Source organism: Ascaphus truei, chromosome 14 (assembly GCF_040206685.1).
Source record: "Ascaphus truei isolate aAscTru1 chromosome 14, aAscTru1.hap1, whole genome shotgun sequence".
NCBI classification, from domain to species: domain Eukaryota; kingdom Metazoa; phylum Chordata; class Amphibia; order Anura; family Ascaphidae; genus Ascaphus; species Ascaphus truei.
In genome coordinates, this window is record NC_134496.1 from 57,315,100 (window position 1) to 57,338,944 (window position 23,845).

General features: G+C 50.2%; 1 protein-coding gene across 2 annotated transcripts in view; it reads right to left on the bottom strand.

Moving 5' to 3' along the window:
* Window positions 1-23,147, bottom strand: part of TMEM44 (transmembrane protein 44) — a 44,137-nt gene extending 20,990 nt beyond the window's left edge. For both annotated transcript variants that reach the window (XM_075571119.1, XM_075571120.1), the window contains exons 1-5: window positions 22,477-23,147; window positions 19,361-19,487; window positions 19,079-19,172; window positions 12,922-13,085; window positions 1,581-1,667 (exon numbers count right to left, since the gene is read on the bottom strand). In XM_075571119.1, the coding sequence (XP_075427234.1) occupies window positions 1,581-1,667; window positions 12,922-13,085; window positions 19,079-19,172; window positions 19,361-19,487; window positions 22,477-22,616 (612 nt within the window). In that variant the 5' untranslated portion in view covers window positions 22,617-23,147. The remainder of the gene's footprint in view (window positions 1-1,580; window positions 1,668-12,921; window positions 13,086-19,078; window positions 19,173-19,360; window positions 19,488-22,476) is intronic.
* Window positions 23,148-23,845: the final 698 nt, after the last annotated feature.

Here is a 23,845-nt window from a genome sequence, read left to right on the forward strand (position 1 = left end):
GAGCAAGCATCAGAACAGCTACAAGTAAACAGTATGTATACACCCGTGTGATGCACAGAACAATGGGTATAACAGTTATACATAGGTGGCCAGGTCCCCTGCTAGGCTCCCCCTTGGCCCCCCCTTACTTCCGCGGGTGATGCGGATGCCGCCGAAGGTTGCGGTTAGACCGCCGTAGGGAGGGAGGTTGTGCATGGGCGATCAGATCACTTGAGATCTGTGGCGGCACCCTGGAGCAGGGCGCTGTCATCTTGATAATGCGCGCGCATGCGCAGTAACTCCTAGAGTAAGGCAGCCATTACATAGTAGCCCCGCAGAAACGCTACAGATCCCAGCAGCCCCTGGGGCTGTTGATCACATGCTGCGCATCAGCCAATAGGGCTGCAAGGATTCCCTGCTTCACAGAACAATACATTTGGCGCGCTGCGAGCCACTCCAGTTGGAGCTGGAACATCAGAGCGTAAGGGTGTCGGTGCAGGGTGTCAGTAGGCCCCTGTACTAGGCCAGAGACCCCCTGTTAGGCCCCAATTCACACATAGCTTGTGTCTGCTATAGGAACAGGCCCTTAGACAGGGACACTGCCCTCTTAGCACCATTAGTGTCAGGGACACCGCAGAACGCCGCGCAGCAGTTGCAGCCTGTGGTCTCGGACCAGACCACCACGAAAGGCACAGAGACTATCTTCACATTGGGACACTCCAACCGGATACCACCCCACGTGGAGGCGGACGCCATCGCGGACAACATCGCTAGATCAGCGGATCCCTTATCTTCAGTTGGTGCTACCAGGTATTGGAGCACCCGGCAGGTATACCACCATTCTACAAGTGCACCAACAGTAACACGCGGGTGTGAGCAGAGCTGTCACACACTTTGGGTGGGTTGACTCTGTGGACAACAGGGTGGTTGGGTGCCCAGGGGCACCTCAGTACTTTGGGGTGAACCCCACTGGGGTGTGGATACAGTGTTGGGGGCACGGTGTGTGGTTACGGCCCTGCGAGGCCCAAGTGGTTCTGATATTACAGTTATTATTCTTACGCGTTCAGTAAACTTGTCATACCATGCCAGTGCGTATTATATAGCGTCCTGCACGGGGTTATCCAACACCGTTAGGATCCCACGCAGGTGGAGGTGCTGTCACCCGGTGGATCAGGTACACCCCAGGATCCCAGCAGTGGATGTTCAGGCCTCCTGTGAGCCGCAGGTAACGCACCACACAATCAGTAGCCGCCTTATCTCCTAGGGGGGGGGGGGGGAAGTGCGCGACACGTACAACAATGTACCTTTCACATGCACTCCATGTGTGCATTTACAGTGGGCTATAAAGAGGTATTGCTGGCTGGGAGAGAGGAGAAGCTGGATATGAAAATGACATTTGCTCCTCCTAGCCCAAAGCTTTCCAAAAAATATATCACAATACGGTTTAGTTTTCAATTTGACCTTAAGCGTTTTGCCCCCCAAAAAATGAGAAATGCTGCTCCAAAAAACACTGAATTAAGGGATGGCGAGTTCCTTGTAATGGGTTCATCTTCTATCCCTCATCTATACCCTACATAAAAATCCCCTTCTTTTGTACTTACTACTTTTGTGATGAGCGGCACTCTGACTGTCCACGACACAATCACCGCGATCATTCCCAGAGTGAAGCCAACGACATCAACACGCTCCTGGAATAAGGAGATAGTGTTAATACAAAGAAGGTCTCTTCCACTCCAGCTGTGCAGCCCAACCCGAGACACACCTGGGTGCATCACTGACATTAGGATGAACCAGCCCAAAATAAAACATGGGTAAAAAGCTAAACCAGACATTCAGGGATTAACAAAAAGGTATTTGTTTGAAATAAAGAAATGATTTATCAAATAAATTTTTAGGAAGAAATGATGATGTTTAATATGATAAATAATATTTTCCATGTTTAATGCGCGGTCCTGGGCTTGTTTATTTATTACTCAGCTAAACACAATTTGTACCCAGCTTTTTGCTTCTTTTTACCAGATGACTGGTTTGTGGTTCCGCATCGTTACTTCTGATTGCAATAACTGCATAAAATGGAGCGGTGGCTTCTGAGAAATACCCAAGAAAAGTCTGCACTTTGCATAAGCCCGTTGCTTTATATTAAAAGACGAAGATATTCATATAGTATATTCAAATGCCTTTTTTTCCTGGAAGTTACAAGCAACTTAAAATCTGTAAAATTGTGAAAGTCAGAGAAACGCTGCAGACAAACCCTTGAACATACAGATTTCTCTAATTTTTGTACGCGTGTATATATCTATATAGAGAGAGAGAATACCCTGAAAAAGGTCCCGTTGGGGGACCAAAACGTCGGTTATTTGTGTCATTTTTATGTTCTAATACAAAACCTGTTCACTTACTTACCCGAGTGCTGTCCTCTGATTTCGCATAAAAACGGCATCGTATATCTTATTATTATTTATGAGATAAGCGTGGGCTTACCAGTGGAGTGCCCGCTGGTGTGTGCGCACACACACACACGCGCACGCGCACACACACACACACACACATTTTTTGCTTATGATTGATTGGTTTGAAAAATAAAAGCCAGAGAAGGTCAGACAACGTGTGATGTAATCAAACAAACACAATTAGCGGCTTACATGTGTCTGTCGTAGTAAAGCTCTGGATATAGCTTCTCCCATCTGCCCGGGTTGAAATGTCACCGTCCCAATGGGACCTGCCCCATCCCAGCCCCTCTACCTCAGCAGCTCTACAGTTCTATTCCCCCAAAAATGTAGCTATAAAAAGCACATGAACAGATGTCAAAGAATATCAGCTAAAGCCACGTTTTCCAAACCAATAAGTACAGGAGAATAAGGTCCGGACAGAACCATGTACCTCCCAAACTGAGGGCTGTCTATATGGAACTGGACCTCTGGATATAGCCACAAAGCAGTGACCATGTATTCAGCACAATACCGATGGGAGGATGGGATATCAATAGCTTATTCCGCTGCATGGAGGAGGGCACGTTAGACCGCGATTACAGTGAGCGCGACAGCGTGTGCGATTTCGCACGCTGCACAAAAGAAAGGGCAGCAGCTCTATCAGGCCGGGCCATAGTGCGCGCAGGCGCGATGAAGAGCGACCGCACGGCAGATATTTTAAAAGACAATTTATTTTGTACTTTAGTGCGACGGACGCGTGTGTTACGAGGTTTCCTGGGAGGACGCGTGTGTTACGAGGTTTCCTGGGAAGACGCGTGTGTTACGAGGTTTCCTGGGAGGACGCGTGTGTTACGAGGTTTCCTGGGAAGACGCGTGTGTTACGAGGTTTCCTGGGAAGACGCGTGTGTTACGAGTTTTCCTGGGAAGACGCGTGTGTTACGAGGTTTCCTGGGAGGACGCGTGTGTTACGAGGTTTCCTGGGAGGACGCGTGTGTTACGAGGTTTCCTGGGAAGACACGTGTGTTACGAGGTTTCCTGGGAGGACGCGTGTGTTACGAGGTTTCCTGGGAAGACGCGTGTGTTCCGAGGTTTCCTGGGAGGACGCGTGTGTTACGAGGTTTCCTGGGAAGACGCGTGTGTTACGAGGTTTCCTGGGAAGACGCGTGTGTTACGAGGTTTCCTGGGAAGACGCGTGTGTTACGAGGTTTCCTGGGAGGACGCGTGTGTTACGAGGTTTCCTGGGAGGACGCGTGTGTTACGAGGTTTCCTGGGAAGACGCGTGTGTTCCGAGGTTTCCTGGGAGGACGCGTGTGTTACGAGGTTTCCTGGGAAGACGCGTGTGTTACGAGGTTTCCTGGGAAGACGCGTGTGTTACGAGTTTTCCTGGGAAGACGCGTGTGTTACGAGGTTTCCTGGGAGGACGCGTGTGTTACGAGGTTTCCTGGGAGGACGCGTGTGTTACGAGGTTTCCTGGGAAGACGCGTGTGTTACGAGGTTTCCTGGGAAGACGCGTGTGTTACGAGGTTTCCTGGGAGGACGCGTGTGTTACGAGGTTTCCTGGGAGGACGCGTGTGTTACGAGGTTTCCTGGGAGGACGCGTGTGTTACGAGGTTTCCTGGGAGGACGCGTGTGTTACGAGGTTTCCTGGGAGGACGCGTGTGTTCCGAGGTTTCCTGGGAGGACGCGTGTGTTCCGAGGTTTCCTGGGAGGACGCGTGTGTTCCGAGGTTTCCTGGGAAGACGCGTGTGTTACGAGGTTTCCTTGGAGGACGCGTGTGTTACGAGGTTTCCTGGGAGGACGCGTGTGTTCCGAGGTTTCCTGGGAGGACGCGTGTGTTCCGAGGTTTCCTGGGAGGACGCGTGTGTTCCGAGGTTTCCTGGGAAGACGCGTGTGTTACGAGGTTTCCTGGGAGGACGCGTGTGTTACGAGGTTTCCTGGGAGGACGCGTGTGTTCCGAGGTTTCCTGGGAGGACGCGTGTGTTACGAGGTTTCCTGGGAGGACGCGTGTGTTACGAGGTTTCCTGGGAGGACGCGTGTGTTACGAGGTTTCCTGGGAAGACGCGTGTGTTACGAGGTTTCCTGGGAGGACGCGTGTGTTACGAGGTTTCCTGGGAAGACGCGTGTGTTACGAGGTTTCCTGGGAAGACGCGTGTGTTACGAGGTTTCCTGGGAAGACGCGTGTGTTACGAGGTTTCCTGGGAAGACGCGTGTGTTACGAGGTTTCCTGGGAGGACGCGTGTGTTACGAGGTTTCCTGGGAGGACGCGTGTGTTACGAGGTTTCCTGGGAAGACGCGTGTGTTACGAGGTTTCCTGGGAAGACGCGTGTGTTACGAGGTTTCCTGGGAAGACGCGTGTGTTACGAGGTTTCCTGGGAGGACGCGTGTGTTCCGAGGTTTCCTGGGAGGACGCGTGTGTTACGAGGTTTCCTGGGAGGACGCGTGTGTTCCGAGGTTTCCTGGGAGGACGCGTGTGTTACGAGGTTTCCTGGGAGGACGCGTGTGTTACGAGGTTTCCTGGGAAGACGCGTGTGTTACAAGGTTTCCTGGGAAGACGCGTGTGTTACGAGGTTTCCTGGGAAGACGCGTGTGTTACGAGGTTTCCTGGGAGGACGCGTGTGTTACGAGGTTTCCTGGGAGGACGCGTGTGTTACGAGGTTTCCTGGGAGGACGCGTGTGTTACGAGGTTTCCTGGGAAGACGCGTGTGTTACGAGGTTTCCTGGGAGGACGCGTGTGTTACGAGGTTTCCTGGGAAGACGCGTGTGTTCCGAGGTTTCCTGGGAGGACGCGTGTGTTACGAGGTTTCCTGGGAAGACGCGTGTGTTACGAGGTTTCCTGGGAAGACGCGTGTGTTACGAGGTTTCCTGGGAAGACGCGTGTGTTACGAGGTTTCCTGGGAGGACGCGCGTGTTACGAGGTTTCCTGGGAAGACGCGCGTGTTACGAGGTTTCCTGGGAGGACGCGCGTGTTACGAGGTTTCCTCGGAGGACGCGTGTGTTACGAGGTTTCCTGGGAAGACGCGTGTGTTCCGAGGTTTCCTGGGAGGACGCGTGTGTTACGAGGTTTCCTGGGAGGACGCGTGTGTTACGAGGTTTCCTGGGAAGACGCGTGTGTTACGAGGTTTCCTGGGAGGACGCGTGTGTTACGAGGTTTCCTGGGAGGACGCGAGTGTTACGAGGTTTCCTGGGAGGACGCGCGTGTTACGAGGTTTCCTGGGAGGACGCGTGTGTTCCGAGGTTTCCTGGGAGGACGCGTGTGTTACGAGGTTTCCTGGGAAGACGCGTGTGTTACGAGGTTTCCTGGGAGGACGCGTGTTACGAGGTTTCCTGGGAGGACGCGCGTGTTACGAGGTTTCCTGGGAGGACGCGCGTGTTACGAGGTTTCCTGGGAGGACGCGCGTGTTACGAGGTTTCCTGGGAGGACGCGTGTGTTACGAGGTTTCCTGGGAGGACGCGTGTGTTACGAGGTTTCCTGGGAGGACGCGTGTGTTACGAGGTTTCCTGGGAGGACGCGTGTGTTACGAGGTTTCCTGGGAAGACGCGTGTGTTACGAGGTTTCCTGGGAGGACGCGTGTGTTACGAGGTTTCCTGGGAAGACGCGTGTGTTACGAGGTTTCCTGGGAGGACGCGTGTGTTACGAGGTTTCCTGGGAGGACGCGTGTGTTACGAGGTTTCCTGGGAGGACGCGTGTGTTACGAGGTTTCCTGGGAGGACGCGTGTGTTACGAGGTTTCCTGGGAGGACGCGTGTGTTACGAGGTTTCCTGGGAAGACGCGTGTGTTACGAGGTTTCCTGGGAGGACGCGTGTGTTACGAGGTTTCCTGGGAAGACGCGTGTGTTACGAGGTTTCCTGGGAGGATGCGTGTGTTACGAGGTTTCCTGGGAGGACGCGTGTGTTACGAGGTTTCCTGAGAGGACGCGTGTGTTCCGAGGTTTCCTGGGAAGACGCGTGTGTTCCGAGGTTTCCTGGGTGGACGCGCGTGTTACGAGGTTTCCTGGGAGGACGCGCGTGTTACGAGGTTTCCTGGGAGGACGCGCGTGTTACGAGGTTTCCTGGGAGGACGCGTGTGTTACGAGGTTTCCTGGGAGGACGCGTGTGTTACGAGGTTTCCTGGGAGGACGCGTGTGTTACGAGGTTTCCTACTCTGCAACGTGTTACTGGCCCCCTACTCTGCAACGCGTTACTGGGCCCCTACTCTGCAACGCGTTACTGGGCCCCTACTCTGCAACGCGTTACTGGGCCCCTACTCTGCAACGCGTTACTGGGCCCCTACTCTGCAACGCGTTACTGGCCCCTACTCTGCAATGTGTTACTGGCCCCCTACTCTGCAATGTGTTACTGGCCCCCTACTCTGCAACGTGTTACTGGCCCCCTACTCTACAACGTGTTACTGGCCCCCTAATCTGCAACGTGTTACTGGCCCCCTACTCTGCAACATGTTACTGGCCCCCTACTCTGCAACGTGTTTCTGGCCCCTACTCTGCAATGTGTTACTGGCCCCCTACTCTGCAACGTGTTACTGGTCCCCTACTCTGCAACGCGTTACTGGCCCCTACTCTGCAACGCGTTACTGGCCCCCTACTCTGCAACGCGTTACTGGCCCCCTACTCTGCAACGTGTTACTGGCCCCACACTCTGCAACGCGTTACTGGCCCCCTACTCTGCAACGCGTTACTGGCCCCTACTCTGCAACGCGTTACTGGCCCCCTACTCTGCAACGTGTTACTGGCCCCCTACTCTGCAACGCGTTACTGGCCCCCTACTCTGCAACGCGTTACTGGCCCCCTACTCTGCAACGTGTTACTGCCCCTACTCTGCAACGTGTTACTGGCCCCCTACTCTGCAACGTGTTACTGGCCCCTACTCTGCAACGCGTTACTGGCCCCCTACTCTGCAACGTGTTACTGGCCCCCTACTCTGCAACGTGTTACTGGCCCCCTACTCTGCAACGTGTTACTGGCCCCCTACTCTGCAACGCGTTACTGGCCCCCTACTCTGCAACGCGTTACTGGCCCCCTACTCTGCAACGTGTTACTGGGCCCCTACTCTGCAACGCGTTACTGGCCCCTACTCTGCAACGTGTTACTGGCCCCCTACTCTGCAACGCGTTACTGGCCCCCTACTCTGCAACGCGTTACTGGCCCCCTACTCTGCAACGTGTTACTGGCCCCCTACTCTGCAACGCGTTACTGGCCCCCTACTCTGCAACGCGTTACTGGCCCCCTACTCTGCAACGTGTTACTGGGCCCCTACTCTGCAACGCGTTACTGGCCCCCTACTCTGCAACGTGTTACTGGCCCCCTACTCTGCAACGCGTTACTGGCCCCTACTCTGCAACGCGTTACTGGCCCCCTACTCTGCAACGCGTTACTGGCCCCTACTCTGCAACGTGTTACTGGCCCCCTACTCTGCAACGTGTTACTGGCCCCACACTCTGCAACGCGTTACTGGCCCCCTACTCTGCAACGCGTTACTGGCCCCCTACTCTGCAACGTGTTACTGGCCCCCTACTCTGCAACGCGTTACTGGGCCCCTACTCTGCAACGTGTTACTGGCCCCCTACTCTGCAACGTGTTACTGGCCCCTACTCTGCAACGCGTTACTGGCCCCCTACTCTGCAACGTGTTACTGGCCCCTACTCTGCAACGCGTTACTGGGCCCCTACTCTGCAACGCGTTACTGGCCCCCTACTCTGCAACGTGTTACTGGCCCCTACTCTGCAACGCGTTACTGGCCCCCTACTCTGCAACGTGTTACTGGCCCCTACTCTGCAACGCGTTACTGGCCCCCTACTCTGCAACGTGTTACTGGCCCCCTACTCTGCAACGTGTTACTGGCCCCCTACTCTGCAACGCGTTACTGGTCCCCTACTCTGCAACGTGTTTCTGGCCCCCTACTCTGCAACGCGTTACTGGCCCCCTACTCTGCAACGCAACGTGTTACTGGCCCCCTACTCTGCAATGCGTTACTGGACCCCTACTCTACAACACGTTACTGGCCCCCTACTCTGCAACGTGTTACTGGCCCCTACTCTGCAACGCGTTACTGGCCCCCTACTCTGCAACGCAACGTGTTACTGGCCCCCTACTCTGCAACGCGTTACTGGCCCCTACTCTGCAACGTGTTACTGGCCCCCTACTCTGCAACGTGTTACTGGCACCCTATTCTGCAACGCGTTACTGGGCCCCTACTCTGCAACGTGTTACTGGCCCCTACTCTGCAACGTGTTACTGGCCCCTACTCTGCAACGTGTTACTGGCCCCCTACTCTGCAACACGTTACTGGGCCCCTACTCTGCAACGTGTTACTGGCCCCTACTCTGCAACGCGTTACTGGGCCCCTACTCTGCAACGCGTTACTGGCCCCCTACTCTGCAACGCGTTACTGGCCCCCTACTCTGCAACGTGTTACTGGCCCCCTACTCTGCAACGTGTTACTGGCCCCCTAATCTGCAACGTGTTACTGGCCCCCTAATCTGCAACGTGTTACTGGCCCCCTACTCTGCAACGTGTTTCTGGCCCCTACTCTGCAACGTGTTACTGGGCCCCTACTCTGCAACTGGTTACTGGCCCCCTACTCTGCAACGCGTTACTGGGCCCCTACTCTGCAACGTGTTACTGGCACCCAATTATGCAACGCGTTACTGGGCCCCTACTCTGCAACGTGTTACTGGCCCCCTACTCTGCAACGTGTTACTGGCCCTTACTCTGCAACGCGTTACTGGGCCCCTACTCTGCAACGTGTTACTGGCCCCCTAATCTGCAACGCGTTACTGGCCCCCTACTCTGCAACGTGTTACTGGCCCCCTACTCTGCAACGTGTTACTGGCCCCCTAATCTGCAACACATTACTGGGCCCCTACTCTGCAACGTGTTACTGGCCCCTACTCTGCAACGTGTTACTGGCCCCCTACTCTGCAACGTGTTACTGGCCCCCTACTCTGCAACGTGTTACTGGCCCCCTACTCTGCAACGTGTTACTGGCCCCCCACTCTGCAACGTGTTACTGGCCCCCTACTCTGCAACGCGTTACTGGCCCCCTACTCTGCAACGTGTTACTGGCCCCCTACTCTGCAACGTGTTACTGGCCCCCTACTCTGCAACGTGTTACTGGCCCCCTACTCTGCAACGTGTTACTGGGCCCCCACTCTGCAATGTGTTACTGGCCCCCTACTCTGCAACGTGTTACTGGCCCCCTACTCTGCAATGTGTTACTGGCCCCCTACTCTGCAACGCAACGTGTTACTGGCCCCTACTCTGTAATGTGTTACTGGCCCCTACACTGCAATGTGTTACTGGCCCCCTACTCTGCAACGCAACGTGTTACTGGCCCCCTACTCTGCAACGTGTTACTGGCCCCCTACTCTGCAACGCAACGTGTTACTGGCCCCCTACTCTGCAACGCGTTACTGGGCCCCTACTCTGCAACGCGTTACTGGGCCCCTACTCTGCAATGTGTTACTGGCCCCCTACTCTGCAACGCAACGTGTTACTGGCCCCCTACTCTGCAACGTGTTTCTGGCCCCCTAATCTGCAACGTGTTACTGGCCCACTACTCTGCAACGCGTTACTGGCCCCTACTCTGCAACGCGTTACTGGCCCCCTACTCTGCAATGTGTTACTGGCCCCTACTCTGCAATGTGTTAATGGCCCCCTACTCTGCAACGTGTTACTGGCCCCCTACTCTGCAACGTGTTACTGGCCCCCTACTCTGCAATGTGTTACTGGCCCCCTACTCTGCAACGCAACGTGTTACTGGCCCCTACTCTGTAATGTGTTACTGGCCCCTACTCTGCAATGTGTTACTGGGCCCCTACTCTGCAATGTGTTACTGGCCCCCTACTCTGCAATGTGTTACTGGCCCCCTACTCTGCAATATGTTACTTGGCCCCTACTCTGCAATGTGTTACTGGGCCCCTACTCTGCAATGTGTTACTGGCCCCCTACTCTGCAATGTGTTACTGGCCCCCTACTCTGCAACGTGTTACTGGGCCCCTACTCTGCAACGTGTTACTGGTCCCTACTCTGCAACGCGTTACTGGCCCCCTACTCTGCAACGTGTTACTGGCCCCCTACTCTGCAACGTGTTACTGGCCCCCCTACTCTGCAATGTGTTACTGGCCCCCTACTCTGCAATGTGTTACTTGGCCCCTACTCTGCAACGTGTTACTGGCCCCCTACTCTGCAACGTGTTACTGGCCCCCTACTCTGCAATGTGTTACTGGCCCCCTACTCTGCAACGTGTTACTGGCCCCCTACTCTGCAACGTGTTACTGGCCCCCTACTCTGCAACGTGTTACTGGGCCCCTACTCTGCAACGTGTTACTGGCCCCCTACTCTGCAACGCGTTACTTGCCCCCTACTCTGCAACGTGTTACTGGCCCCTACTCTGCAACGCGTTACTGGGCCCCTACTCTGCAACGCGTTACTGGCCCCCTACTCTGCAACGTGTTTCTGGCCCCCTACTCTGCAACGCGTTACTGGCCCCCTACTCTGCAACGCAACGTGTTACTGGCCCCCTACTCTGCAATGCGTTACTGGACCCCTACTCTACAACACGTTACTGGCCCCCTACTCTGCAACGTGTTACTGGCCCCCTACTCTGCAACGTGTTTCTGGCCCCCTATTCTGCAACGCGTTACTGGGCCCCTACTCTGCAACGTGTTACTGGCCCCCTACTCTGCAACGCGTTACTGGGCCCCTACTCTGCAACGTGTTACTGGCCCCCTACTCTGCAACGTGTTACTGGCACCCAATTATGCAACGTGTTACTGGCCCTTACTCTGCAACGCGTTACTGGGCCCCTACTCTGCAACGCAACGTGTTACTGGCCCCCTACTCTGCAATGCGTTACTGGCCCCTACTCTGCAACGTGTTACTGGCCCCCTACTCTGCAACGTGTTACTGGCCCCCTAATCTGCAACGCGTTACTGGCCCCCTACTCTGCAACGTGTTACTGGCCCCCTACTCTGCAACGTGTTACTGGCCCCCTAATCTGCAACACATTACTGGGCCCCTACTCTGCAACGTGTTACTGGACCCCTACTCTGCAACGTGTTACTGGCCCCTACTCTGCAACGTGTTACTGGCCCCCTACTCTGCAACGTGTTACTGGCCCCCTACTCTGCAACGTGTTACTGGCCCCCTACTCTGCAACGTGTTACTGGCCCCTACTCTGCAACGTGTTACTGGCCCCCTACTCTGCAACGTGTTACTGGCCCCCTACTCTGCAACGTGTTACTGGCCCCCCACTCTGCAACGTGTTACTGGCCCCCTACTCTGCAACGCGTTACTGGCCCCCTACTCTGCAACGTGTTACTGGCCCCCTACTCTGCAACGTGTTACTGGCCCCCCACTCTGCAATGTGTTACTGGCCCCCTACTCTGCAACGTGTTACTGGCCCCTACTCTGCAACGCGTTACTGGCCCCTACACTGCAATGTGTTACTGGCCCCCTACTCTGCAACGCAACGTGTTACTGGCCCCCTACTCTGCAACGTGTTACTGGCCCCCTACTCTGCAACGCAACGTGTTACTGGCCCCCTACTCTGCAACGCGTTACTGGGCCCCTACTCTGCAACGCGTTACTGGGCCCCTACTCTGCAATGTGTTACTGGCCCCCTACTCTGCAACGCAACGTGTTACTGGCCCCCTACTCTGCAACGTGTTTCTGGCCCCCTAATCTGCAACGTGTTACTGGCCCACTACTCTGCAACGCGTTACTGGCCCCTACTCTGCAACGCGTTACTGGCCCCCTACTCTGCAATGTGTTACTGGCCCCTACTCTGCAATGTGTTAATGGCCCCTACTCTGCAATGTGTTAATGGCCCCCTACTCTGCAACGTGTTACTGGCCCCCTACTCTGCAACGTGTTACTGGCCCCCTACTCTGCAATGTGTTACTGGCCCCCTACTCTGCAACGCAACGTGTTACTGGCCCCTACTCTGTAATGTGTTACTGGCCCCTACTCTGCAATGTGTTACTGGGCCCCTACTCTGCAATGTGTTACTGGCCCCCTACTCTGCAATGTGTTACTGGCCCCCTACTCTGCAATATGTTACTTGGCCCCTACTCTGCAATGTGTTACTGGGCCCCTACTCTGCAATGTGTTACTGGCCCCCTACTCTGCAATGTGTTACTGGCCCCCTACTCTGCAACGTGTTACTGGGCCCCTACTCTGCAACGTGTTACTGGTCCCTACTCTGCAATGCGTTACTGGCCCCTACTCTGCAACATGTTACTGGCCCCCTACTCTGCAACGTGTTACTGGGCCCCTACTCTGCAACGCGTTACTGGCACCTACTCTGCAATGTGTTACTGGCCCCCTACTCTGCAACGCGTTACTGGGCCCCTAATCTGCAACGTGTTACTGGCCCCTAATCTGCAACGTGTTACTGGCCCCCTACTCTTTAACGTGTTACTTACCCTTCTGGCAGCAAAGGGGTTAATAGTCTTACAACCTGCAGAAGAAATACAGAGTGTCCCTGGAAATAAAGACAAATCTTCAATGTAATTTACCTGCAGCACTGACGCAAGCAACCTTCTCTTGGGGGCATACAGCACTTCTGAAGATGGGTGTCCAGGTGGGTACAGGCAGTAGCAACCAGCACCCACAAAGAAAGGGACCCAGAGAGCAGCCATGATGGCTTTGTGATTTCTATACGCTCGTGAGCTCCGGCGGCCTGGATTACACGTTCAATACAAGAGAGTTCTGTATTAATGTCAGAGTACGAGAGTTCTGTATTAATGTCAGAGTACGGGAGTTCTGTATTAATGTCAGAGTACGGGAGTTCTGTATTAATGTCAGAGTACGGGAGTTCTGTATTAATGTCAGAGTACGGGAGTTCTGTATTAATGTCAGAGTACGGGAGTTCTGTATTAATGTCAGAGTACGAGAGTTCTGTATTAATGTCAGAGTACGGGAGTTCTGTATTAATGTCAGAGTACGGGAGAGAGTTCTGTATTAATGTCAGAGTACGAGAGTTCTGTATTAATGTCAGAGTACGGGAGTTCTGTATTAATGTCAGAGTACGGGAGTTCTGTATTAATGTCAGAGTACGGGAGTTCTGTATTAATGTCAGAGTACGGGAGTTCTGTATTAATGTCAGAGTACGGGAGTTCTGTATTAATGTCAGAGTACGGGAGTTCTGTATTAATGTCAGAGTACGAGAGTTCTGTATTAATGTCAGAGTACGGGAGTTCTGTATTAATGTCAGAGTACGGGAGAGAGTTCTGTATTAATGTCAGAGTACGGGAGAGAGTTCTGTATTAATGTCAGAGTACGGGAGTTCTGTATAATGTCAGAGTACGGGAGTTCTGTATTAATGTCAGAGTACGAGAGTTCTGTATTAATGTCAGAGTACGGGAGTTCTGTATTAATGTCAGAGTACGGGAGAGAGTTCTGTATTAATGTCAGAGTACGGGAGTTCTGTATTAATGTCAGAGTACGGGAGTTCTGTATAATGTCAGAGTACGGGAGTTCTGTATTAATGTCAGAGTACGGGAGTTCTGTATTAATGTCAGAGTACGGGAGTTCTGTATTAATGTCAGAGTACGAGAGTTCTGTATTAATGTCAGAGTACGGGAGAGAGTTCTGTATTAATGTCAGAGTACGAGAGTTCTGTATTAATGTCAGAGTACGAGAGTTCTGTATTAATGTCAGAGTACGGGAGTTCTGTATTAATGTCAGAGTACGGGAGTCCTGTATTAATGTCAGAGTACGAGAGAGAGTTCTGTATTAATGTCAGAGTACGGGAGTTCTGTATTAATGTCAGAGTACGGGAGAGAGTTCTGTATTAATGTCAGAGTACGGGAGTTCTGTATTAATGTCAGAGTACGGGAGTTCTGTATTAATGTCAGAGTACGAGAGTTCTGTATTAATGTCAGAGTACGAGAGTTCTGTATTAATGTCAGAATACGAGAGTTCTGTATTAATGTCAGAGTACGGGAGTTCTGTATTAATGTCAGAGTACGAGAGTTCTGTATTAATGTCAGAGTACGAGTGTTCTGTATAATGTCAGAGTAAGAGAGTTCTGTATTAATGTCAGAGTACGAGAGTTCTGTATTAATGTCAGAGTACGGGAGTTCTGTATTAATGTCAGAGTACGGGAGTTCTGTATTAATGTCAGAGTACGGGAGTTCTGTATTAATGTCAGAGTACGGGAGAGAGTTCTGTATTAATGTCAGAGTACGGGAGAGAGTTCTGTATTAATGTCAGAGTACGGGAGAGAGTTCTGTATTAATGTCAGAGTACGGGAGTTCTGTATAATGTCAGAGTACGAGAGAGAGTTCTGTATTAATGTCAGAGTACGAGAGTTCTGTATTAATGTCAGAGTACGGGAGTTCTGTATTAATGTCAGAGTACGAGAGTTCTGTATAATGTCAGAGTACGGGAGTTCTGTATTAATGTCAGAGTACGAGAGTTCTGTATTAATGTCAGAGTATGGGAGTTCTGTATTAATGTCAGAGTACGGGAGTTCTGTATTAATGTCAGAGTACGAGAGTTCTGTATAATGTCAGAGTACGGGAGTTCTGTATTAATGTCAGAGTACGAGAGTTCTGTATTAATGTCAGAGTACGGGAGTTCTGTATTAATGTCAGAGTACGGGAGTTCTGTATTAATGTCAGAGTACGAGAGTTCTGTATTAATGTCAGAGTATGGGAGTTCTGTATTAATGTCAGAGTACGGGAGTTCTGTATTAATGTCAGAGTACGAGAGTTCTGTATTAATGTCAGAGTACGGGAGTTCTGTATTAATGTCAGAGTACGGGAGTTCTGTATTAATGTCAGAGTACGGGAGTTCTGTATTAATGTCAGAGTACGAGAGTTCTGTATTAATGTCAGAGTACGAGAGTTCTGTATTAATGTCAGAGTACGAGAGTTCTGTATAATGTCAGAGTACGAGAGTTCTGTATTAATGTCAGAGTACGAGAGTTCTGTATTAATGTCAGAGTACGAGAGTTCTGTATTAATGTCAGAGTACGAGAGTTCTGTATTAATGTCAGAGTACGAGAGTTCTGTATTAATGTCAGAGTACGGGAGTTCTGTATTAATGTCAGAGTACGGGAGTTCTGTATTAATGTCAGAGTACGGGAGTTCTGTATTAATGTCAGAGTACGAGAGTTCTGTATTAATGTCAGAGTACGAGAGTTCTGTATTAATGTCAGAGTATGGGAGTTCTGTATTAATGTCAGAGTACGGGAGTTCTGTATTAATGTCAGAGTATGGGAGTTCTGTATTAATGTCAGAGTACGGGAGTTCTGTATTAATGTCAGAGTACGGGAGTTCTGTATTAATGTCAGAGTACGGGAGTTCTGTATTAGTGTCAGAGTACGGGAGTTCTGTATTAATGTCAGAGTACGAGAGTTCTGTATTAATGTCAGAGTATGGGAGTTCTGTATTAATGTCAGAGTACGGGAGTTCTGTATTAGTGTCAGAGTACGGGAGTTCTGTATTAATGTCAGAGTACGAGAGTTCTGTATTAATGTCAGAGTACGGGAGTTCTGTATTAATGTCAGAGTACGGGAGTTCTGTATTAATGTCAGAGTACGAGAGTTCTGTATTAATGTCAGAGTACAAGAGAGAGTTCTGTATTAATGTCAGAGTACGAGAGTTCTGTATTAATGTCAGAGTACGGGAGTTCTGTATTAATGTCAGAGTACGGGAGTTCTGTATTAATGTCAGAGTACGAGAGTTCTGTATTAATGTCAGAGTACAAGAGAGAGTTCTGTATTAATGTCAGAGTACGAGAGTTCTGTATTAATGTCAGAGTACGGGAGTTCTGTATTAATGTCAGAGTACGAGAGTTCTGTATTAATGTCAGAGTACGGGAGTTCTGTATTAATGTCAGAGTACGGGAGTTCTGTATTAATGTCAGAGTACGAGAGTTTGTATTAATGTCAGAGTACGAGAGTTCTGTATTAATGTCAGAGTACGGGAGTCCTGTATTAATGTCAGAGTACGAGAGAGAGTTCTGTATTAATGTCAGAGTACGGGAGAGAGTTCTGTATTAATGTCAGAGTACGAGAGTTCTGTATTAATGTCAGAGTACGAGAGTTCTGTATTAATGTCAGAGTACGGGAGTTCTGTATTAATGTCAGAGTACGGGAGTTCTGTATTAATGTCAGAGTACGAGAGAGAGTTCTGTATTAATGTCAGAGTACGAGAGAGAGTTCTGTATTAATGTCAGAGTACGAGAGAGAGTTCTGTATTAATGTCAGAGTACGGGAGTTCTGTATTAATGTCAGAGTACGAGAGTTCTGTATTAATGTCAGAGTACGGGAGTTCTGTATTAATGTCAGAGTACGGGAGTTCTGTATTAATGTCAGAGTACGAGAGTTCTGTATTAATGTCAGAGTACGGGAGACAGTTCTGTATTAATGTCAGAGTACGAGAGAGAGTTCTGTATTAATGTCAGAGTACGGGAGTTCTGTATTAATGTCAGAGTACGAGAGTTCTGTATTAATGTCAGAGTACGGGAGTTCTGTATTAATGTCAGAGTACGGGAGTTCTGTATTAATGTCAGAGTACGAGAGTTCTGTATTAATGTCAGAGTACGGGAGTTCTGTATTAATGTCAGAGTACGGGAGTTCTGTATTAATGTCAGAGTACGAGAGTTCTGTATTAATGTCAGAGTACGGGAGACAGTTCTGTATTAATGTCAGAGTACGAGAGAGAGTTCTGTATTAATGTCAGAGTACGGGAGTTCTGTATTAATGTCAGAGTACGAGAGTTCTGTATTAATGTCAGAGTACGGGAGTTCTGTATTAATGTCAGAGTACGGGAGTTCTGTATTAATGTCAGAGTACGGGAGTTCTGTATTAATGTCAGAGTACGGGAGACAGTTCTGTATTAATGTCAGAGTACGAGAGAGAGTTCTGTATTAATGTCAGAGTACGGGAGTTCTGTATTAATGTCAGAGTACGGGAGTTCTGTATTAATGTCAGAGTACGGGAGTTCTGTATTAATGTCAGAGTACGAGAGAGAGTTCTGTATTAATGTCAGAGTACGGGAGTTCTGTATTAATGTCAGAGTACGAGAGAGAGTTCTGTATTAATGTCAGAGTACGGGAGTTCTGTATTAATGTCAGAGTACGGGAGTTCTGTATTAATGTCAGAGTACGGGAGTTCTGTATTAATGTCAGAGTACGGGAGTTCTGTATTAATGTCAGAGTACGAGAGTTCTGTATTAATGTCAGAGTATGGGAGTTCTGTATTAATGTCAGAGTACGGGAGTTCTGTATTAATGTCAGAGTACGGGAGTTCTGTATTAATGTCAGAGTACGAGAGTTCTGTATTAATGTCAGAGTACGGGAGTTCTGTATTAATGTCAGAGTACGGGAGTTCTGTATTAATGTCAGAGTACGAGAGTTCTGTATTAATGTTAGAGTACGGGAGTTCTGTATTAATGTCAGAGTACGAGAGTTCTGTATTAATGTCAGAGTACGGGAGAGAGTTCTGTATTAATGTCAGAGTACGGGAGTTCTGTATTAATGTCAGAGTACGAGAGTTCTGTATTAATGTCAGAGTACGGGAGAGAGTTCTGTATTAATATCAGAGTACGGGAGTTCTGTATTAATGTCAGAGTACGGGAGTTCTGTATTAATGTCAGAGTACGAGAGTTCTGTATTAATGTCAGAGTACGGGAGTTCTGTATTAATGTCAGAGTACGAGAGTTCTGTATTAATGTCAGAGTACGGGAGTTCTGTATTAATGTCAGAGTACGGGAGTTCTGTATTAATGTCAGAGTACGAGAGTTCTGTATTAATGTCAGAGTACGGGAGAGAGTTCTGTATTAATGTCAGAGTACGAGAGTTCTGTATTAATGTCAGAGTACGAGAGTTCTGTATTAATGTCAGAGTACGAGAGTTCTGTATTAATGTCAGAGTACGAGAGAGAGTTCTGTATTAATGTCAGAGTACGAGAGTTCTGTATTAATGTCAGAGTACGGGAGTTCTGTATTAATGTCAGAGTACGAGGGAGAGTTCTGTATTAATGTCAGAGTACGAGAGAGAGTTCTGTATTAATGTCAGAGTACGAGAGAGAGTTTTCTGTATTAATGTCAGAGTACGAGAGTTCTGTATTAATGTCAGAGTACGGGAGAGAGTTCTGTATTAATGTCAGAGTACGGGAGAGAGTTCTGTATTAATGTCAGAGTACGAGAGTTCTGTATTAATGTCAGAGTACGGGAGTTCTGTATTAATGTCAGAGTACGGGAGTTCTGTATTAGTGTCAGAGTACGGGAGTTCTGTATAATGTCAGAGTACGGGAGTTCTGTATTAATGTCAGAGTACGGGAGTTCTGTATTAATGTCAGAGTACGGGAGTTCTGTATTAGTGTCAGAGTACGGGAGTTCTGTATAATGTCAGAGTACGGGAGTTCTGTATTAATGTCAGAGTACGGGAGTTCTGTATTAATGTCAGAGTACGGGAGTTCTGTATTAATGTCAGAGTACGGGAGAGAGTTCTGTATTAATGTCAGAGTACGGGAGAGAGTTCTGTATTAATGTCAGAGTACGAGAGACAGGTCGATAAAAAAACATAAAATTATGAAGCCACCAAAATTTGTGATGAAGAACAAAACACACTTAGAATGATGCAGGGGTTAAAAGACCCTTCCTTTGGAGTGTGCAACTAATGAGAATATTTATTACATTGGAAATTTTTACAGTCACCTACCAGATCTTGTTCTGTATTTAGAATTACTGACGGGGAAGAGAGTCACTACAAAATGTATAACTTCTGCTAATGCCATATACCCCCCGGTGATAACCTGCAATAAAATAAAAGCAGAATATGTATTTGAACCTCTTTGATGCAACGCACTGTGCCTTATCTCTTTACCAGCTTCTGAAACCAGTGTTGTAGGGTTTTTATTTTTAGATCTTAATACCTTACTACTGACTGAGTATGTGAAATGCTCAGGCGCTCGGACAGCGGGCTCCCTACCCTGTAACACACCTGAATGGTCAGCTGCTTCGAGAGGAGGGCCCCAATTGTGTTGCACATGGAGCCAAAAAAGCCGTAAATATCCCAAATCACAGATTCCTTGTGTCGGGATTTCTTTTTGCATCGTAAGTACAAATGTCTGAAAGAGAAAATGAAGACGCGGAAGTCAGTGTTTGCTAGAACTGTTACATTATTCGTCTTGTGGAACCAGTTACATTGTTAAGACTATATGAAACGTAGATTACTGAATTATTACAGAATTATTACTGCATCGATAAAGTTGAAAATCACCGAACAGCTGGTTTACGGCGAGGAAAAGCCTAAATGTAAATACTATTGCAGTTAAAAAAACCAAGTGAGTTAAATGCCAAACTGTGATCATTTTCTTGTGTATTTAATTTGAAATAAAATAGCTCTGAATAGTAAGTGAAGATCTCAAATTAAAAATAAATGCACAAAAGGGAAAATAAACCTTCCCAGAGTCATAAATATGGACAACCACAGCCACCAATCGCCCATATGTGCGCCCTTAAACATGGCACATATGTACGCCCTTAAACATGGCACATATGTACGCCCTTAAACATGGCCCACATGTACGCCCTTAAACATGGCACACATGTACGCCCTTAAACATGGCCCACATGTACGCCCTTAAACATGGCCCACATGTACGCCCTTAAACATGGCCCATATGTACGCCCTTAAACATGGCACACATGTACGCCCTTAAACATGGCCCACATGTGCGCCCTTAAACATGGCCCATATGTACGCCCTTAAACATGGCCCATATGTGCGCCCTTAAACATGGCCCATATGTGCGCCCTTAAACATGGCCCATATGTACGCCCTTAAACATGGCCCATATGTACGCCCTTAAACATGGCCCACATGTACGCCCTTAAACATGGCCCATATGTACTCCCTTAAACATGGTCCACATGTACGCCCTTAAACATGGCCCATATGTACGCCCTTAAACATGGCCCATATGTGCGCCCTTAAACATGGCCCATATGTGCGCCCTTAAACATGGCCCATATGTACGCCCTTAAACATGGCCCATATGTACGCCCTTAAACATGGCCCATATGTACGCCCTTAAACATGGCACTGCAATGCTCACTTTGCTCCTAGGTGGGATAGTCCCACTTACCTTATCTATTGATGTAATGCCATCTTAACCCCTTCAGTGTCAGGTGCTCCAGTAATACATGGCAAAGTAATGTTTCTGGCAGGAAAGGGGTTAATACACTTAGATGTGTGACAGCTTGGCTAGGCACGGAAAGGCCAGTAATTAATACCGCAGGATGACATGGTGGTTACAATATGTCATACAGGGAGCTGTGATTGTGTTAGGGGTCCCCCAGTACCAGATCTCACAGTACCAGATCCCAAGTCACCCAGTACCAGATCCCAAGTCCCCCAGTACCAGATCCCAAGTCCTACAGCACCAGATCCAACAGTACCAGATCCCAAGTTCCCCAGTACCAGATCCCACAGTACCAGATCCCAAGTTCCGCAGAACCAGGATCCCAAGTCCTACAGCACCAGATCCAACAGTACCAGATCCCAAGTTCCCCAGTACCAGATCCCAAGTTCCGCAGAACCAGGATCCCAAGTCCTACAGCACCAGATCCAACAGTACCAGATCCCACACTGGTTTTATTAACAGTTATGCTTTCACTTTTTATTTAGAGAAAATCTGATTTATTTCCGGAAGGCTCCGTCTCTCACTCAGTGTCTGTCTCTGTCACAAATATTGTACTGTATCAATCTAAAATATGTCACAATAACTTTTCTTCAATGTTAAATAAATTAAGACTTTTTAGGCCAGTCACAGGACCACTAGTTTATTTTAAGCCACTTTGCCCACTGGAGCTGGGGGTGGCCCCGGATATAACAACCTCTGGCACTGAAAGGGTTAACAGGCTGCATTACAGGGCGCTGGGGGTGACCCCGTGTATAACCCCCCTGGCACTGAAAGGGTTAACAGGCTGCATTACAGGGCGCTGGAGGTGACCCAGTGTATAACCCCCCTGGCACTGAAAGGGTTAACAGGCTGCATTACAGGGCGCTGGAGGTGACCCCGTGTATAACCCCCCCTGGCACTGAAAGGGTTAACAGGCTGCATTACAGGGCGCTGGAGGTGACCCCGTGTATAACCCCCCCTGGCACTGAAAGGGTTAACAGGCTGCATTACAGGGCGCTGGAGGTGACCCCGTGTATAACCCCCCTGGCACTGAAAGGGTTAACAGGCTGCATTACAGGGCGCTGGAGGTGACCCCGTGTATAACCCCCCCTGGCACTGAAAGGGTTAACAGGCTGCATTACAGGGCGCTGGAGGTGACCCCGTGTATAACCCCCCCTGGCACTGAAAGGGTTAACAGGCTGCATTACAGGGCGCTGGAGGTGACCCCGTGTATAACCCCCCCCTGGCACTGAAAGGGTTAACAGGCTGCATTACAGGGCGCTGGAGGTGACCCCGTGTATAACCCCCCCTGGCACTGAAAGGGTTAACAGGCTGCATTACAGGGCGCTGGAGGTGACCCCGTGTATAACCCCCCTAGCACTGAAAGGGTTAACAGGCTGGATTACAGGGCGCTGGAGGTGATCCCGTGTATAACCCCCCCCTGGCACTGAAAGGGTTAACAGGCTGCATTACAGGGCGCTGGAGGTGACCCCGTGTATAACCCCCCCTGGCACTGAAAGGGTTAACAGGCTGCATTACAGGGCGCTGGAGGTGACCCCGTGTATAACCCCCCTGGCACTGAAAGGGTTAACAGGCTGGATTACAGGGCGCTGGAGGTGATCCCGTGTATAACCCCCCCTGGCACTGAAAGGGTTAACAGGCTGCATTACAGGGCGCTGGAGGTGACCCCGTGTATAACCCCCCCTGGCACTGAAAGGGTTAACAGGCTGCATTACAGGGCGCTGGAGGTGACCCCGTGTATAACCCCCCTGGCACTGAAAGGGTTAACAGGCTGGATTACAGGGCGCTGGAGGTGACCCCTTATATAACCCCCCCTGGCACTGAAAGGGTTAACAGGCTGCATTACAGGGCGCTGGAGGTGACCCCTTATATAACCCCCCCTGGCACTGAAAGGGTTAACAGGCTGCATTACAGGGCGCTGGAGGTGACCCAGAACAGGCAGGACAGGATCCACAGCCCGAAGGACACACAGATTTTCTCCTCCGCGAAGCAGCCGATCAGATAATCCCAGTTCCACAGACTCGTCCCGGTGACATTCAGTGTCCCAGCCATCTGCCCAGAGCCTCACAGCGTCCAGCAGGTCATCCTGCGCTGACCGCAGGTCACGTGCGCCCTGCAGGTTGTGGAGGTGGCTAATATATATATATAGTATAGTGTGTAGCCCCAGACCTGTGTATAGCATGTAGCCCCTGCCCTGTGTATAGTGTGTAGCCCCAGACCTGTGTATAATGTATAGCCCCTGCCCTGTGTATAGCGTGTAGCCCCTGCCCTGTGTATAGCGTGTAGCCCCTGCCCTGTGTATAGCGTGTAGCCCCTGCCCTGTGTATAGCGTGTAGCCCCTGCCCTGTGTATAGCGTGTAGCCCCTGCCCTGTGTATAGCGTGTAGCCCCTGCCCTGTGTATAGCGTGTAGCCCCTGCCCTGTGTATAGCGTGTAGCCCCTGCCCTGTGTATAGCGTGTAGCCCCTGCCCTGTGTATAGCGTGTAGCCCCTGCCCTGTGTATAGCGTGTAGCCCCTGCCCTGTGTATAGCGTGTAGCCCCTGCCCTGTGTATAGCGTGTAGCCCCTGTGCGTGTAAGTTAAGCCTCTGCAAAGCTTCTTGAAATGCAGAGGTTCACTGCTCTCCAAATGAAACCAGACACGCAGCCCCACCCGAAATTCAGGTGCAGCAGGAAGTCTCTCACCTGTTCTGTTCGTCTCTCGCCTGTTCTGTTCGTCTCTCGCCTGTTCTGTTCTTCTCTCGCCTGTTCTGTTCTTCTCTCGCCTGTTCTGTTCTTCTCTCGCCTGTTCTGTTCGTCTCTCGCCTGTTCTGTTCGTCTCTCGCCTGTTCTGTTCGTCTCTCGCCTGTTCTGTTCGTCTCTCGCCTGTTCTGTTCGTCTCTCGCCTGTTCTGTTCGTCTCTCGCCTGTTCTGTTCGTCTCTCGCCTGTTCTGTTCGTCTCTCGCCTGTTCTGTTCGTCTCTCGCCTGTTCTGTTCGTCTCTCGCCTGTTCTGTTCGTCTCTCGCCTGTTCTGTTCTTCTCTCGCCTGTTCTGTTCTTCTCTCGCCTGTTCTGTTCTTCTCTCGCCTGTTCTGTTCTTCTCTCGCCTGTTCTGTTCTTCTCTCGCCTGTTCTGTTCTTCTCTCGCCTGTTCTGTTCGTCTCTCGCCTGTTCTGTTCGTCTCTCGCCTGTTCTGTTCTTCTCTCGCTTGTGTGTACTGCAGTATACCCCACACACTGCACACAAACTTGTCTTAGGATTTGCAGTGAGACATTAGTATATTACAGTATTTCAGTACGTTTTGATA